General features: G+C 32.3%; 1 protein-coding gene and 1 long non-coding RNA gene across 2 annotated transcripts; one reads left to right on the top strand and one right to left on the bottom strand.

The window, feature by feature from the left end:
* Positions 1-3,996: 3,996 nt before the first annotated feature.
* Positions 3,997-10,811, top strand: LOC117170221. The gene is made up of 3 exons (XR_004466745.1): positions 3,997-9,018; positions 9,207-9,306; positions 10,660-10,811. It is a non-coding gene; the product is annotated as an uncharacterized LOC117170221 (long non-coding RNA).
* Positions 10,812-11,318: 507 nt separating this feature from the next.
* On the bottom strand, positions 11,319-14,189 carry LOC117170211 (carbohydrate sulfotransferase 11-like). The gene is made up of 6 exons (XM_033356828.1): positions 14,171-14,189; positions 14,009-14,070; positions 13,584-13,858; positions 11,947-12,231; positions 11,640-11,875; positions 11,319-11,558 (listed from the first exon to the last, which is right to left on the bottom strand). The coding sequence occupies exons 2-6, from the start codon at positions 14,022-14,024 to the stop codon at positions 11,393-11,395; spliced, it is 978 nt and encodes a 325-aa protein (XP_033212719.1). The 5' UTR covers positions 14,025-14,070; positions 14,171-14,189; the 3' UTR covers positions 11,319-11,392.
* Positions 14,190-15,951: the final 1,762 nt, after the last annotated feature.

The following is a 15,951-nucleotide window of genomic DNA, read 5'->3' as shown; positions in this document are numbered from 1 at the left end:
AACTAATTTCAGATTGATTCGAACTTGTTCCCGATTCCGAGTTTTTGTCCGGACAAATTACGGATTTAACCGGACTTCTTACTATTACCACTTTATTTCTAGCGGATAATAAATTTTCCTTCCAAACTAATTCCAGATTGATTCGGACATGCTCCGGATTCCGTATTTTATCCGAACAATTTGCGGATTCAACCGGACTTCTTTCGATTAGGACTTTAATTCTAGCAAATAATGAATTTTACTTGCGGACTAATTTCAGATTGATTCGGAGTTGTCCCGGATTCCGTGTTTTCATCCGGACAAATTCCGGATTCAACAGGATGACTTTGCATTAGCACTTTAGTAGATAATAAATTTTTCTTCCGGGTTAATTTCGGATTGATTCAAACTTGTTCCCGATTCCGAGTTTTTGTCTGGACAAATTCCGGATTCAACCGGATGACTTTGCATTAGCACTTTAGTAGATAATAAATTTTTCTTCCGGACGAATTTCGGATTGATTCGGACTTGCTCCGGGTTCCGTATTTCATCCAAACAAATTCTGGATTCAACCGGACTTCTTTCGATTAAAACTTTAATTCTAGCGGATAATAAATTTAAAATGCGTAGAAATTTCAGATTCATTCGGACTTGTTCCAGATTCCGTGTTTTTAGCCGGACAAATTCCGGATTCAACCGGACTACTTTGATTTAACACTAATTCTAGCTGATAATACATTCTACTTGTGGACTAATTTCAGATTGATTCGGACTGGTTCCGGATTCCGTGTTTTGTAGCCGGACATATTCCGTATTAAACCGGACGACTTTTCATTACAATTTTAATTCTAGCGGATAATAAATTTTCCTCTCGGACTTATTTCAGATTCATTCGGGTTTATTCCAGATTCCCTATTTTTGTCCGGACCTATTTCGGTTTAAATCTGACTATTTCCGGAGTGGAAGTTCTCGTCCGGACAAATTTCAGACTAGACCGGACTACCTTCAATTTATTCTTTACTAAAATTATTTCAGGTTTTGTATTCCGGATAAATTGCGAATCAAATCGGACTCTGTCCGGAGTGGACAATTTTTGTCCAGGTTAATTTCGGACTTAAATAGACACATTCCTGACTATTTTCGTACGATTTTCGGATTAAACCAGATATGTTTCGGAGAAAATTCGTTAATCGGATTGATTTTGGATAAATTCGGACCAATTGCGGAATCCGAAACTTATCCGAAATTTTAAGCAGGGAAACTACCAGATGCTAGGACTAACTGGTAACAGTCCCTTTTCAAGACTCCTGTTTGGACCGAAGTAAAAAAATTCCAAAAAAATTAGAAAAAATGTGACAGAAGGCTTGAGCATTAAAGTGGTTTTGCACATTTTTGTTTCTGTAAACATTTTTGTAGAAGACGTTTATAAGAACATTTTGTTTAAATTGTTCTTTCGTAATCTATTTTTTTAATTGAAGTTTTGTGTTAAATAAAGCAAGGACCAACGCAATGACGCGTGGTCTTATAGTTTTTTGAGATTATGTATATTCGTAAAAAGTGTACCTATATACATGGTCATTTTTAACAATTATCAAATAAAAATAATTGAATTTAAGATTATAGTGCTGATTTTTGGAGTTCTCTATAAAAAGTTCAATCAAGTCGACATTGTCCTTAATTTTCTTTAAACTTTAAAAGAATTTCCAGGACAGATTCGTAGAAATTCTTTTAATGCAGCAGATAGTGCAATTCTGTTTTTGATACATATTACATATACGTAACGGTTATATGTGCCAGAATTGTTTGTAGTGCTCTCTTATACATTCGGTTCTATTGGGTTTTCTCTGGCGTTTGAGTGTGATTCTTAATTGAACAATAAAGTTTAACACGTGCACTTCCTTGTGCCACAATAAATTTACACCGCGAGTTAACAACATTCGCGTGAGATGCAGATCAATTTTTCTAACCTCAAAAACTTTTTGGAGCACTTTCCCACTATGGGATCTAGCGGAGACTCTCTCAATATGTGAGAAAATTTGTCGGGGTTGCAAAGGAAAAGTCGTTGACGATGTGCAATGTCCCGGGTGTAATCTCCCTTATCATCGTGGTTGTGCGGATCGTGGAGGCACCCTTGAAAATGGATCCTTTGCAAAATGCTGTAAACCTAGATCTCGTACACCATCTGAGGCCTCTTCAGACTCCATTCCATTATCTGCCGATGATATTGAGCGTATTATCACTAATGCGATAGGGACAATTGGATCTCAAATATGTGCTGTATCGAAAAAGGTCGATTGTCTAGGATCAAAGATTGACAACATATTGACTAAAATGGATGGAGTACTTGAGAGAATTACTGCAACAGAGAAAAGAGTTGAAGAGTTATGTGACAGAATGACAACAGCTGAAGGTATTTTAAGTATATTACAAACCGAATTTCCTTCCCCAAATTCACATGATGATGCATCCCTCGCTCGTAAATGCATAGCCGAAATTGAACAAAGGAACTCTAGGAAAAACAACCTAATATTGTTTGGATTAGCAAAACAAGTATCCCCCCCTGTCAGAAATAAATCATGCATCTGGTTTAAATAATATACTTACTGAGCTCCTTTCTGATTTTTTTATTTTTAATCCACAAACATTTAGAATTGGTCTTTATTCACAGACCAAAACGACGTCCCGACCAGTAAAACTTGTTTTCGAAACGGAAGGAGCAGCTCAAATGTACATCAGCAAATTCCTTGCAGCCAAAAAGTCCCCGAAACCGGTATAAAACTGAAGCACATTTGGATTGCACCAGGCAGGACAAAATTACAAATTCAGGAAATCGACGAAGTGAAGAAGGAGTTGATATCTCGACGACAGCAGGAGAACTGAACTTAATAATGATATTTCGACAAGGATCTCCAATAATTGTAAATTCAAGGAAGAACGTAACCTCAACGAGCCAAGCTGTCAAGCAACACTCTACGCATGCGTAGGTATTCCACATGTAGTCTTAGGGGGTCTCAGTCTAGAGATCAGCTGTTTTCGATTTATTATCAGAATGTCAGGGGCGTGTGCGCTAAATGGCACCTATTGCGACAGTCAGTTCCATTATGTTTGTATGATATATTAATTTTCACTGATACTTAGCTAAAGAAAAGAATCAATTCTAGTGAGCTTGGTATGACTGACTTTGATATTTTTCGAGATGATCGAAGTGTTGATACTAGCGATAATTTACACGGTGGTGGAGTGCTGATTGCAGCCAAATATGTCTTACGTGGAGTGAAACTTTTTACAAATAAGAACACGGTCGAACATGCTTTTGTTAAATTGTCAGTAGGCTCCTGTCACATTATCGTGGGAGTTTTTGATATCCCACCAAATTCTAGCTTAGAAAAATATACTTACATGTGTGAAATAATCGAATAAGTGGCCTGCTTCTTCCCCGAAATGAAAAAGTATATTTTTGGAGATTTTAATTTAACATATGCTGAGTGGATTAATCACACCGTAAAGGGGCCTACTTGTGTACCGAGTAATAGAAATGAATACGGATGATTGTTAGATCTAGTTTTTACCAATTCTAGTGAAACAATAGTAACCATAGCAGTTGACCCCTTCCTACCGGTAGACAAATACCACCCACCTCTCACATGCGATTTAATTTTATCAAATCTGCCCACAAGTCAAGATTGTACAACGACAATATAGTTAGATTTGACTTTAAGAGAGCTAATTATGGCGGAATTTGTAACTATCTTAGTAGCGTAGACTGGTGCTGTCTGCTTTCTGATTTGAAAGTTGATAGTGCGGTTGATTTACTTTATCCGCATTTATTCTTAACATTTGAATATTATGTCCCTTTGCAGATTTTTAAAGCGTCCACTTAGCCCCCATGGTTTAATTTCGAACTAAAAAATGTAATCCAATCTAAAAAAGCTGCGCATATTAATTATAAACAAACTAGAACAAAAGCTGACTACATTAAATTTTCTAAATTGAGAGCTCAATGCAAAGCAATATCAGACAATTGTTATAAAAAATACATCAATTACCAGAACAAATGTTCTTAGGAGATAAACAGGTATCTTCCAGTGATGAAATTTCTGACTCTTTTTTTTGCCTCTTATTTTAAATCGATCTATGCGCCATCACAAAATCGTCATGTATAATTCAACTTGTCTGATTCAATCGATCTTCCTTATGTGTTTATTGAAAGGGAAGAAATTTTCTGAAAGATAATGTTTCTTGATGTTACTAAGGGAGCAGGTGCTGATGGGGTGCCACCATTCCTCTTAAAATCGTGCTGTGAGTTTTTAATTGAACCCTTGTACATAATTTTCAATAAATCCTTAGTTCAGGGGAGCTTTCCACTCGAATGGAAAAAAGGAATAGTAATACCGATCTATAAACACGGTAATCGTAACGATATTTCAAACTAACGTCCAAAGCAATTCTCAATTCCATTGCCAAAATCTTTGAAAGTATCATCTATGATAAACTTTACATTGCAACAAACAACATAATTATTGACGAGCAACATGGTTTTAGGAAGGGAAGATCTACCTCCACAAACTTATGTCTTTTCACACAATTTCTCAACAAAAACCTAGAGCACGGCGTACAGATTGATGCGATCTACACTGATTTCTCAAAAGCCTTCGATTAGGTTGACCACAGTATTCTCGTCATAAATGGGGTTGTCTGAAATGCAACTTCTGTGGCTAATAAATTATCTTAGCGATAGACTGCTCTCGGATCGTATTGATGGGCATTTTTCGAAAATTTTCACAGCCACCTCCACAGGGCTCGAATCTGGGCTCCCTGTTGTTCCTCCTCTATTTTAATGATATTTATACCGTATTTCGATTTTGTATGTTTCTTTTATTTGCTGACGTTCTGAAAAATTTTAAACCTATTAGATCCATTCAAGACGTACTTGAAATTCAGAGTGATGTTGCAAAGCTACAAGATTGGTGCTCACTTAACGGAATCTTATTAAATGTTGAAAAATGCCTAGTAATATCATTCTCGCGGGAAAGGATAATATCAAAATATAGTAATTTTCTTATTGGGGATGAATTACAGAGGGTCACGCTGGTTCGTGATCTGGGGCTCTCTCTTGATGAGTCACTAATGCCCACTGATCAAGCCTGAGATGCGGCAACCAAGGCACTTAGATCCTTGGGCTTTGTCCTCAGAGATGCTAAAAACTTTTAAAATCCGCTAACTCTCAGAACATTGTATTTTACTTCAGTAAGACCTCATCTTGAATACGCCTCAGTTATTTGGTCACCTCTGTATTTTATCCACAGAATTCGACTTGATCGAATATAAAAAAGATTCCTACGTTTTGCAGCTAAACAACTGGGGATACCGATTCTCAGGCGTGATCATGATTATAGCGTGATCAGAGCACACAAATACCAACTGAAATTAGCCTGTACGCTCCATCGAAATCATTAAGAAATAACATTCTATTCAAAATTAACCAACATCGAATGAACTTTGGAACAAACTCTGTCATAAGTCGAATTTGTAATGAGGCAAACTTTTATGAATCAGACCTTGATTTTTTTGACCCATCAGCAACGCACTTCAGAACAGAGCTTTATAGAACAATTAACAACGTGGCATAAGTTTTTCCCGTATGTTTTGGCTTTAGTTTTAGATTTTAGATACACTTTAAATTGATAACTTGTAAATTGATCACTGTACAAAGGGCTTGCCCGTTAATTTTGAATAAATAAATAAATAAATATTATTAGACCGGGATGGCACTGCTCTTACTACTTCCGTTGGTTCCACGAAGTCGAGCTGCTGATTGGTCGATACCTCTGGTCTATATTCAAATTCTGACGGGATCCTCTGTCTTTTGGTGATAAAACTCACGGAACCACGGAGTTGGGTAATAAATAAATTGTAGATGGATTTTATATGAAAATTCAAGTTATATATTTCGCGCTTTTAATCTTTAGAATATACCCCATTAGTCCACTCACTCACTGTATTCCAAATCATTCGTCACATAACCGTTCTGAACCAAACGCGAGATTGAAGGCTAGGGTGGACTAATGATTATTATTATAAACAATAATAATCATTAGCAGGACAATGGTTTTTATATATAAAAATTGTTGCACGTCGCGCTAGCAAAATTGATTATCTGGTTGTAAAATTTGCTGTTCTTAAAAATCTCTCGCCACGAAAAGGAAAAGTTTCTAAGTATAAGTTAGAATTACATTAATCCGAGCGAAATTAAAACAAACATATTCGGGTAAATGCTAACAGAAATTTGCTCGAATCTGATCATATCGACTTGCTTCTTTCTCCCTCGAAAACAAAAATTTGAAGGTAGGGGTGAAATGTCGGAGCAGCCATCATAAAATTTGGAATGGGCTGTGCCGATTTTAACAAATTATTTAGCGAGATTCAGTTCCCAAGTCGAAACCTGCTGCTTTTACAAGTTAATACCTACAAGCTAAGATTCTACTCTGCCAAATGCGCTGGCATGACAAAAAATGTATGAAAAAAGAGTAATTTATGAATTTTAACATGCCAGGACCGTTTCTAATAGAATATTAATCAGAGCACTTTAGCGTCGTTGAGTGACAATACCCTCCTTGTTCTCGGCAACAGAAGATTCGCAACGACGCAAATAGGTTAGATCTTGTCGAAAGTCTAATTTATAACTCAAAAGTCTTGGTTCCAGTTTAAGTTGAAATGATCATTATTTTCGAGATTGAGAGAATTTAAACATCAAAGAAGTTGGCTAAATTTTCCGAAAGATCAAAGGATTTTATCTTCAGAGAAAATGAATAATTATGACGTTAATTTTCCGTTAAACTTGCGTTCCCGAATCAATTTTATATTATTAATTTTGGAATAAGAGTCAAAAATTATTTTATCTGCGTGCCTATTTAACTTCCAAATCTTTATTCTTATTATATTAAGTTAAATATGACAGAGAGACAGCATTCATTTCTAATATGTATGTATTTTGGTGATTTGAATTGTAAAATTTTCGCGCGTTTAGAGTTCAGAAATACCCACTTCCAGGGAAATTGAGAAAATTTTAAATCCCCATATGGTTTTATTTTTAGTTCCTTATATTGACCATTTTGTATCCGTCAAGAGAAACAGCGTTGATTGGCTGTCAAGTCTTTGCGCTGATAGGGTACGATTTTGGCGAGTTTATTTGAATCGAATAATTGTTTATAAAAAATCAAACTTAAAATTTCTGAAATTTTTTAAACAGTTTTTTTATATTTCAGTTTCATTTTTTGTTTTTCGTCGTTTTAGTCTATTTCAGCAACATTGCACAATTACATTAGGTGTAGTTTTTTTGATCGTTTATAATTTTTCATGAAGGTAACTAAAACATAAGAAATTTTTAATATGTAGGAGTTCCTGTCGTGTTTTATATTCAAGAGAGTGATGCCAGAATTTTAAAGAGACTTTCAAATGTTACAATTGTTACCAAAGGCCAGTAAAAATCTGAAAGTTCGGATTCTTATCTACACTCTTTTGTATATCATATTCTCGAACATATTACGTAGAAAAGCTTCGGATTCTATGCATTATTGTTCACATAATATTATTTTGTTTTATGAGTGTGTAATAACTAATAATGTTACAGTTGTATAATTTTTGGTTTCTACTTTAATTCAGTGCTAGAAAGCGATAATTGGTACGCCTGAACTATTGTAAAATAATTCGGCGAAGTTGTAAAATAAATTGAATCTTATTTTTATCAAGATATTTATAAAAAATTATGTAAGCCAGAAAAAAATATTTTCAAATTGTATTAGTCTACTATTTTTTGCTGTAAGTTACTTTTATTGCACTCCATACACGGAAAAAAATTCTTGAGACAAACGAGTGAATCAAGAATATATTAAACTCAAAGAAAGTGTCCGCTTAGATTAGGTAAACCGTTTAGTTAGAAGAGTTAACATTTAGTTACTTTATGTAAGTTGTTCTCGTAAATCAGTTATTTGGACAAAATTACTAAGTTCGAGAGTTTAATATTTTCAACAGATTATGTGTAATTGCGTTGTCTTCAGATTAGAAAAAAGATTTAGTTGTTATAGAAATATATTAACTTACAGTAGCCAATCTTTCGTCTGGTATCGCAGAAATGAATGTCCCTGAAATCCATATAATGCATTTGGAGGTTAAGTTTGTTATTTTTATCGCATTTTTTGATATTTCAATATAGTTAACGCCTACAATCGAAACAAATGTAAATTATTATTACCACATCAGGAGCTCTATTTAATATTAACTTTCGCGCACGTTTTAAGTAGTAAAAAGCGGTTAATTGTCAAAAGTAAATCTGAACTGTCACTGCTCCCGATTAGGCCGTCGCGCCATTTTATTTCGCTGCTCCCATAATGCACCGGCGCTCTTCCGATAATTCCTTCAGACACCTATTCTTAATATCCCTATTACAGCTGTACTTATTAGAGGTTTAATTATACGATATTCCCGATATATGGAAAATGGTCAAGGATATTCATTTTCGCTGATCCGGGGATCTTTCTAAATTCCATCGTTCATTTTCAGCTAAATGTTTGGCTATAATAAGGAATAATATCGCTGTCACAGCTCAATTTTTTTTACCGTGTAGGCGATTCTAGAATCATTAGCCTTCTCTTGATGTAACAGTGTAATCAGGGAATTGGAAATTGGTAAAAATATTTCAAGTCAGTAATAAGAACCTTCAGACCTCGAAATACTGTATCAAAGAGTTGTTAAACCTTGAATGTATGCATTAATGCTTCTTGCGAACTCGAAGTCAATCTTGACTCATCCTTTATCAGATGATCAATCCAGGTCTTACTCTTGGAAATAAGGAACTACTCATTGATTGTTCAGACTTGAACGAGTTTGGTCAATTTTCGTTTTGGATTGAGCATCTCTTGGGTCTGGAGTTTGGTGAATACCAACTTTGTAGCTGTCTCTCAACTTCAATCCTAAGGATGGTTGTCAATCTCTTTATCCTTTCCAAGAGGGACCCAGGAGTCTTTATTCTTTGCAACTCCTGTAAGTAGAAAAACTTTTTCCACTTTTGTACACTAAAGATCTCCGTTCCAAAAATATGATGAGAATTATTCAAAAAGAAAGGGATAAGTTAAAACTTTTCCACAGCGTTCTGATGAAGTATTACAATTCGAACAAAATTCTTTGATCATTGAAAAGAAGGTAATATTTGTTTGTTTGTTTTCTTGCAGAAGAAAATACAGTTAAGGGACAAGAATCTATCCCTTAGCATTGACGTTCAAGTTGGAGTTCACCAACAATGTTTCAGCGTCCTCATTTCTTGCAACTCCCGTAAGTAGGAAAACCTCATTTCTTTCTAATTCGTGGTAACTGCTAAACCGGGAAATAGCGGAGAATATGAAAATCTCCAGGTGCAATCGTTTAAATTGCATGATTTAAAATTCAAGTAATTCAAAACAGACTTAATAATTTGTAGCGCTTCGAGCTAATAAATGGTTATAAAAACCTGGAAAACCTGGAAATGTCATAAAAAAATTTCTAAGACAAGAAACTTTTTTCTGGAACATGCTTGATTATTCTTTTTAATTGCAATATAAAATTGAATAAGAGTAATTTTTCATTTGCAAAAGTAACTTTATATTACTGTACTTACCTATTTTGTTGGAAATTCTTTTTCTTTTTGGTTTGACAGTAATTTTTTTAACTGTAAATTTAACTATTTCGTTGAAAATTCATGTATTATGTGAAAAAAGCGTCTTTTCGGTAGAAAATTAATATTCATGGTTACAAATTAATCTCTTTGCTTCAAAAATTAACATTTTCTTTGCAATTTTCTCGTCATGTTGGCTGAAAAAAAATTTTAGTTGGAAGCCCAACTTATGTAAAAGAAAAAAATTTAAAAATAATTTTTTTTTCAACTGAAAATTAAACTATTTCAGTTGAAGCTTTTACTGGTTTGTTGAAACTTTGATTTTTGTGGTTTGAACATGAATTTTTTTAACAGCACGTGTAACTAGGCCAGTTGAATATTCCATCATTTCAGTTGAAAATTAAACTCTGTTGAAACATAAATTTTCTTAACTAAATAATGTCACTATTCAATTTTTGTATTTTGTAAGTTTCTTTTTTCTTGATCTTTTTTAGCTAAAAATTTGTCATTATTTTAGTTGAAAATAAAACTATTTCATTTTTAGTTAAAAACTTATCTTTTTAAGTTTGAAATTGAACTATTTTGTTTGAAATTGAATGATTTTGTTTAAAATTGATAATTTTTAGTGGAAAATTCAATTTTTTTTTAATTCAAGTATCCTTGTTAAATATTTCTTAACTTATTTGACATTTTTTTTAATTCCTCTAGTCCATAGTCAATAATCTGGTTGAAAATTCATCAGCTTAGTAGAAAATTTGTTGTTTTGTGGAAAATTAATTTTTTAAGTTCAAAATTAAACTATTGTGGTCAAAATTGATCATTTTTACTTGAAAAGTTAGGAATATGAAGTGGTATAAATTTAATTTAATATCGTATATATCCAATATTTCTAAATTAAACATATTAATTTAATATCTAAAAAAATGAATATTCAATTTGGAACGTTACAAAAATTAGTGATTTTTCCTTGAATTTTGTAACTAAATTCGATTTTTATTAGATTTCTCTCTAAGATTTGTGATTCATTTTTTAAGGCATCCATTCGAGTGTGAAGAAGGTTCTATTAATTCATCGTACGAGAAATAATGCCAATTACCGTGGTCATTGAAGAATCGAAACTAAAGGACGATCATAAATTTTCCGGCCAGAATAATTGTACTCGCAATTTTTAATTCCAATATTGTATTCAAAAAAGTTATCTAAATTTATATTCCGGTGTGGGCTGTGATTTAATCAAAGATATTACACAGAGGGCAAAAATTAAAAAAAAAGTGACACGTATGAACCAAGCTTATGTATAATATTTTTGATTAAATGAAGTATGGGTTATGAATTAGATTGAGGTAGGAATTTCGAACTTTATTTGTAGAAAAATTTAATTATTTGTCTGAGGACGTAGCAGTAAAAAAATTCGTTTAACCTCTAGAAAATAATTCTTCCGTAAGTATTGTTTTGGATAAGTTACGACTAAATTTCTGAAATTTTTCTCCTTTTTGCTCGCTACCTTCTCAATTCTAGTTTTAGTTTTTATTGTTTGTTCTGCTTCGAATCTTTCATTTCAAATTTGTAATTATATTCGAAATAAATTTATTGTAAAATTGTTATTTGTTCTTTTTACAAGTATTTCTGAGTATTAAAATTATGCTAAACTGGAAATAGGATTAGGCGTTGATTTCTGAAAACTTTTAAAACATTTTAGTGTTTAAAGTAAATTTTTAATTCAGCATACATATATATCACATTGATGAGATCGAAGATTCTCAAAAATTATGCTATCGAGAACCCCAATATCTCCTCCAGAGAATAATCAAAGAGCTTCAAATCTAATCTATACAAATCTGCAAGTTTCCGAAGCTGCTTGAAACTCAGAGTCGAATAATATTCGTCCAGTTTTTTCGAAGTTGGTGCATTTTTCGAAATCCTTGCCGGAAACCTAAAATCCGATCGAAATATTTATCCGGAAGGATCAATTAAATGAAGAAGAAAAAAATGTCTTAATTTATGAGAATCTTACGATACTGATTCAGCGCCTATTCTTTCCAAAATTTCAGTTGCATCTTCCACCAGACTTTCGTATTTACTAACGAGATTGTAATTAACTAGACAGGGATGGCACAAATCTGAAAATGGTTTCCAGTGCTCGTTTTGGACTCCATTCTCTCTTTTCTCTGTTATAAAATCTACAAATTCTCCAAAAGTCACGTCATCTCCTTTACTCAGAGCTTCCTTTGTCGCATTTGCTCTGAATTTCTATGTAAAATAAATTGAAGTAAATGTTTATGATATTGAGTATTAATTTTTCATTAAATAATTTATCCTACTTTGATTATTTTCCTTCCAAATCGCTCCTGGAAATATTTCGAGCTCTTTTCATGTCGGGCTTCCAATTTATTTCTGTACGCGGAAAGGAGCCTTTCCAAAGGATGCCTGACGACAATAAGTTTATCAAAATTAATTAATTTATCCTCAATCTCGGGCAGTGTGTAATTGCTGAGCCTTTCAATTCTAGAGGCATGAGCTTGATCGGCTGGAATTTCGAGAGGATCGCTGCCATTCCATTTTCCTGATATTATCATTAGCACTCGTTTCCAATTTGTACAGGCTACCTGCAAGAGTATATTATACAGTAGCTGTCCAACGTGAAAAGTCGTAACAACATATTTCATCAAAAAAGAGTTGCGAATTTAATCGCATTTCTAGTATTGTTCACTATCGTTCTGTAAAGAAATTGAATCATTTTTTGCCCGTATTGTTTATAATTTTGCAAAAATAATTTGCCGTATCTACACCGGACATACCCGGATGTCGTAAATGCATAAATGCAGTGATCCCAAGTTTGGCATGTAGACGTACAGCGCTTGCGTTAGGACGCTTAAGAGGAACACGAAGCGACAAACCGTTACCATGGTAACAGTAAGTCGTGGCGTGTTCTTCTTACGCAGAGCTAGCGCAGGGTCAGTACCTCTACATGTCATAGTTGGCTTCACTGCATAGATGTGAATGCGCATGCGTACCTGTGTAGTTACGACGTCCTGAACGACCGAATCGAAGTCATTTTGCTGATTTTATGTAAGTGTAAAGTTTTTATTTTAATATGTGTGTATCTATATTTATTGTGTAGAATTAAAGTTATCAAAAATATCTATCCCAGTTTTAAATTTGAGGTTTTCCTTAGTTTAGCACGCCTATTTATAGGTTATCTTGTGATCTGCATATTTTAGTTTAAGAGAAATTAATTTGTAAAGAAAGTTTTTTCTGAATGTATTTCTGGAATACATATTCAAAAATTATAAATAGCTTGATTATAACTTTTATTTTGAAAATAAACATGACTAGCCCATTTAATTTAAAGAATTTACTTGCAAAATAATCGTTAACTATTAAAATTTAGCAATTGGAATTGGGGGTCGACCATTTCGCCATCTGGTGCCGAAAACGGGAACTAGAAAGAGTAGTTAGCATTTTAAAGATGCCTTTTAATTTGTGCATAAAAGTTTTGTTACGATTGCTTTATCAAGCTTAAAATCATAATTGAATACTAAAAATAAGTCTTTATTCGAAACAAAGCGTTTAGGATCGAATTTCCATCTTATACAGTGAAAAAACTCATTTTTGTCAAAAGTGTTTTTCTAAAAAACAACAATTATTTTACTGTGATATGTAAGTTTCAATTAATTATAGGCAAAACGAGAGCACGCGTGAAGGCAAAGATGCGCACGTGTGAACGCAAAGACGCGTACGCGTGAAGGCGAAGCCGAGTGCGCATGCGCGAGGCGAAGCCTAGCACTGTGCACAACGCACGAGGAGAAAATTCAATTTCTTTCCCTTGCTGCATACGATATTTTACTCCCTAGGGAGAAAAAGTAGCCATTATTAACTTGTGTAATGAAAAATTACTTATTTCCGTACGAAGAAAGTTCATTTGATAGATTATTTAAAAAAATTAAAGTGTCTTTACTTTTGGAACGTAGCAGTAGAGAAGTTTATGCTGTTCGTCTACTAAAATATTATGAAATTCTTCAGGATCGACAATTCCTCGTCGGATTTTTTTGTCGGGAATCTCTTCACAGTTAAACTGTAATTTTTCCTGTCGCTCTAAAAGAGAAGATCTAGCCAGGGCATTTGGCCCAGTCCAGGAAAATGAAGACCTAATGTCGAAAAATTTTTCATTTTCGAAATTTATTGAGTTTCTTGATTTCCTCCAAATTTCTCCTCTGTTACCTATTGATGGCTCTGAAAAATAAATAAACGTTTTGACGATTTGAATAGGAAATTATATCAATGAAATTACAGATTTTTTAATTTTCTGTTTGATATGCTCTGTACCTCCTTTGGAAAAAATTGGGCACCAAAGTTCGAGAATGAAAATCAAAATCCTCGTACCTTGCCATCTTCTCATGGTAATTCTCAGAACACATGGATTTTTCTTACGGCTATGAGCCTGTCTGCAAAATAATTTAAAAAATAAAAAAAGTGATTTTAAAAAAAATTACGTGCAATTTTATTTTAATTAATTTTTTAATATTTAGGAAAAATATAGATTACAATTTTGTAATAATTTCCTCTTCATATCTGATTGGGTCACAAGATTTCAACGACGTCTCATTACGTTAGTCATTTCACAAAAAAGAACAACAGAAGTTTAACTGTTGCGTTCTTTTAAAGTAGGCCGACAGTTACCAGCATTGCGATTACTCGGAATTAACATAGTTTCGAACGACCTTTCGAATTTAATCGAACCATTTATAGATCAGAATTGGATAAAAAAATTGTAATTTTTTATTTTATATTGAAGATTTCGAAATTTATAAATTATTAATACCGGCCTATGATGAAAAAAATTGTATTTGGGTTTAAAAATATAATTAATTAAAGTGTACACAAATAAAAAAATGCGACTATTGAAATTGGTTCTTCTCTAAAAAAAATTACTTTTAGTATCAGTTTTTCGTTGGATTATCGATTAATAAAGATTACGAATATTCTGCACCATCAATTTTTTATATCAAAATTTTCAAATAATTTTCTTTCATCGTGATTTTGAAATACAATTTTTAATTGTTTCTTAAGATACCAGGGAAATTTGAAATGATTTTTTATTTTGACGAATTAATTTTTTTTTAATATTGAAAAAGATATTAAAATATTTCAAATTAATTTCTAAAGTCACAAAAATTGATGTCAAAGATTTTCAGGCAAACTGTTTCAATTTTGCAAGTTGCAAAATTTTAGACAAAATTTAAATTCTTTCAAAAATCATTTAGAAGTTATTATAAAATTTCGAAAATAATTTGAAGTTTAAGCAATAGGTTTCCAACTTAAAAAGATTTCAAGAAATTGGTGAAAATAGTAGATTTTTGAAGATGTGGAACAAAACACTTTAAATCTTTTTAAGAATTTTATAAAGTTCAAGAGAATAAAAAATTTCTTTTTAAGATTGCTGGGAAATTTTTTAATAATTTTTTATTTTACCAAATTTATTTTAAGATTATGACTAAGAACATTTTAAAAAATTCAAAAGATTTCCAGCAGGTCCAAAAAAAATTTGGTCGATTTTAAGGCATTATTTTCAATTTTACAGAATTTTTTCAAAATTTAGGAGAAGTTCAAATAATTTTTAATATATTTAGAAGATTTCAAAAGCTTTCAAAATAATTTGATATATGAAATTAAACAAATTTAATGTTGGAAAAAGTTAAAAATTGTATGGACAAATTATTTTGCAATATTACACAATTTTAGAAAAAATTCGAGTAAGTTCAAGAGATGTTTAGAAGTTTTAAAACGATTAAAAAATAATAAAACATTGTAAAGACTTTAAACAGAGAGTCTTTTCAAGAATTTTTAAAGGTTTCAAGAAAATAAAAAAAAGCTTCACATTCCTAGAAAAATTTAGGGAAAATTAAAAATGATTTTAAAAGAGAATTAGAAGCTTTAAAACTTTCGAAAATATTCAAAACAATTTCTTATTAATGGGAAAATTTTAAATGATGTTTTTGAATTTGAATTTTGAGAGAAAATTTAAAAAATCAAAACATTTGAAAAAGTATGCCCTATAGTTCTGAAAAAGAACGGAGAAGATTCAAAAGGAAAATTAAATTTTATTAATTATATTTTAACTATAGGGCTTTAAAGCTCTCTTTTCAATTGCACTCAACATTAAAAACTATTAAAATTGCACCTTATCTATTGTTAACCATTTCCCCAAATTTCAGCACAATATTTACAATAGTCAAATTATAAAGCCGCCGAATATTAACCATGTAATTGGTATAAAAGAAAATTGAAAACTTTCTAAGATTTCTTCGAAATAATTTTTCATTTAA

This window comes from Belonocnema kinseyi, chromosome 1, assembly GCF_010883055.1.
Source record: "Belonocnema kinseyi isolate 2016_QV_RU_SX_M_011 chromosome 1, B_treatae_v1, whole genome shotgun sequence".
NCBI classification, from domain to species: Eukaryota; Metazoa; Arthropoda; class Insecta; order Hymenoptera; family Cynipidae; genus Belonocnema; species Belonocnema kinseyi.
The sequence above is the reverse complement of the archived record's forward strand: the minus strand, read 5'-3'. Positions and strand labels throughout refer to the sequence as shown.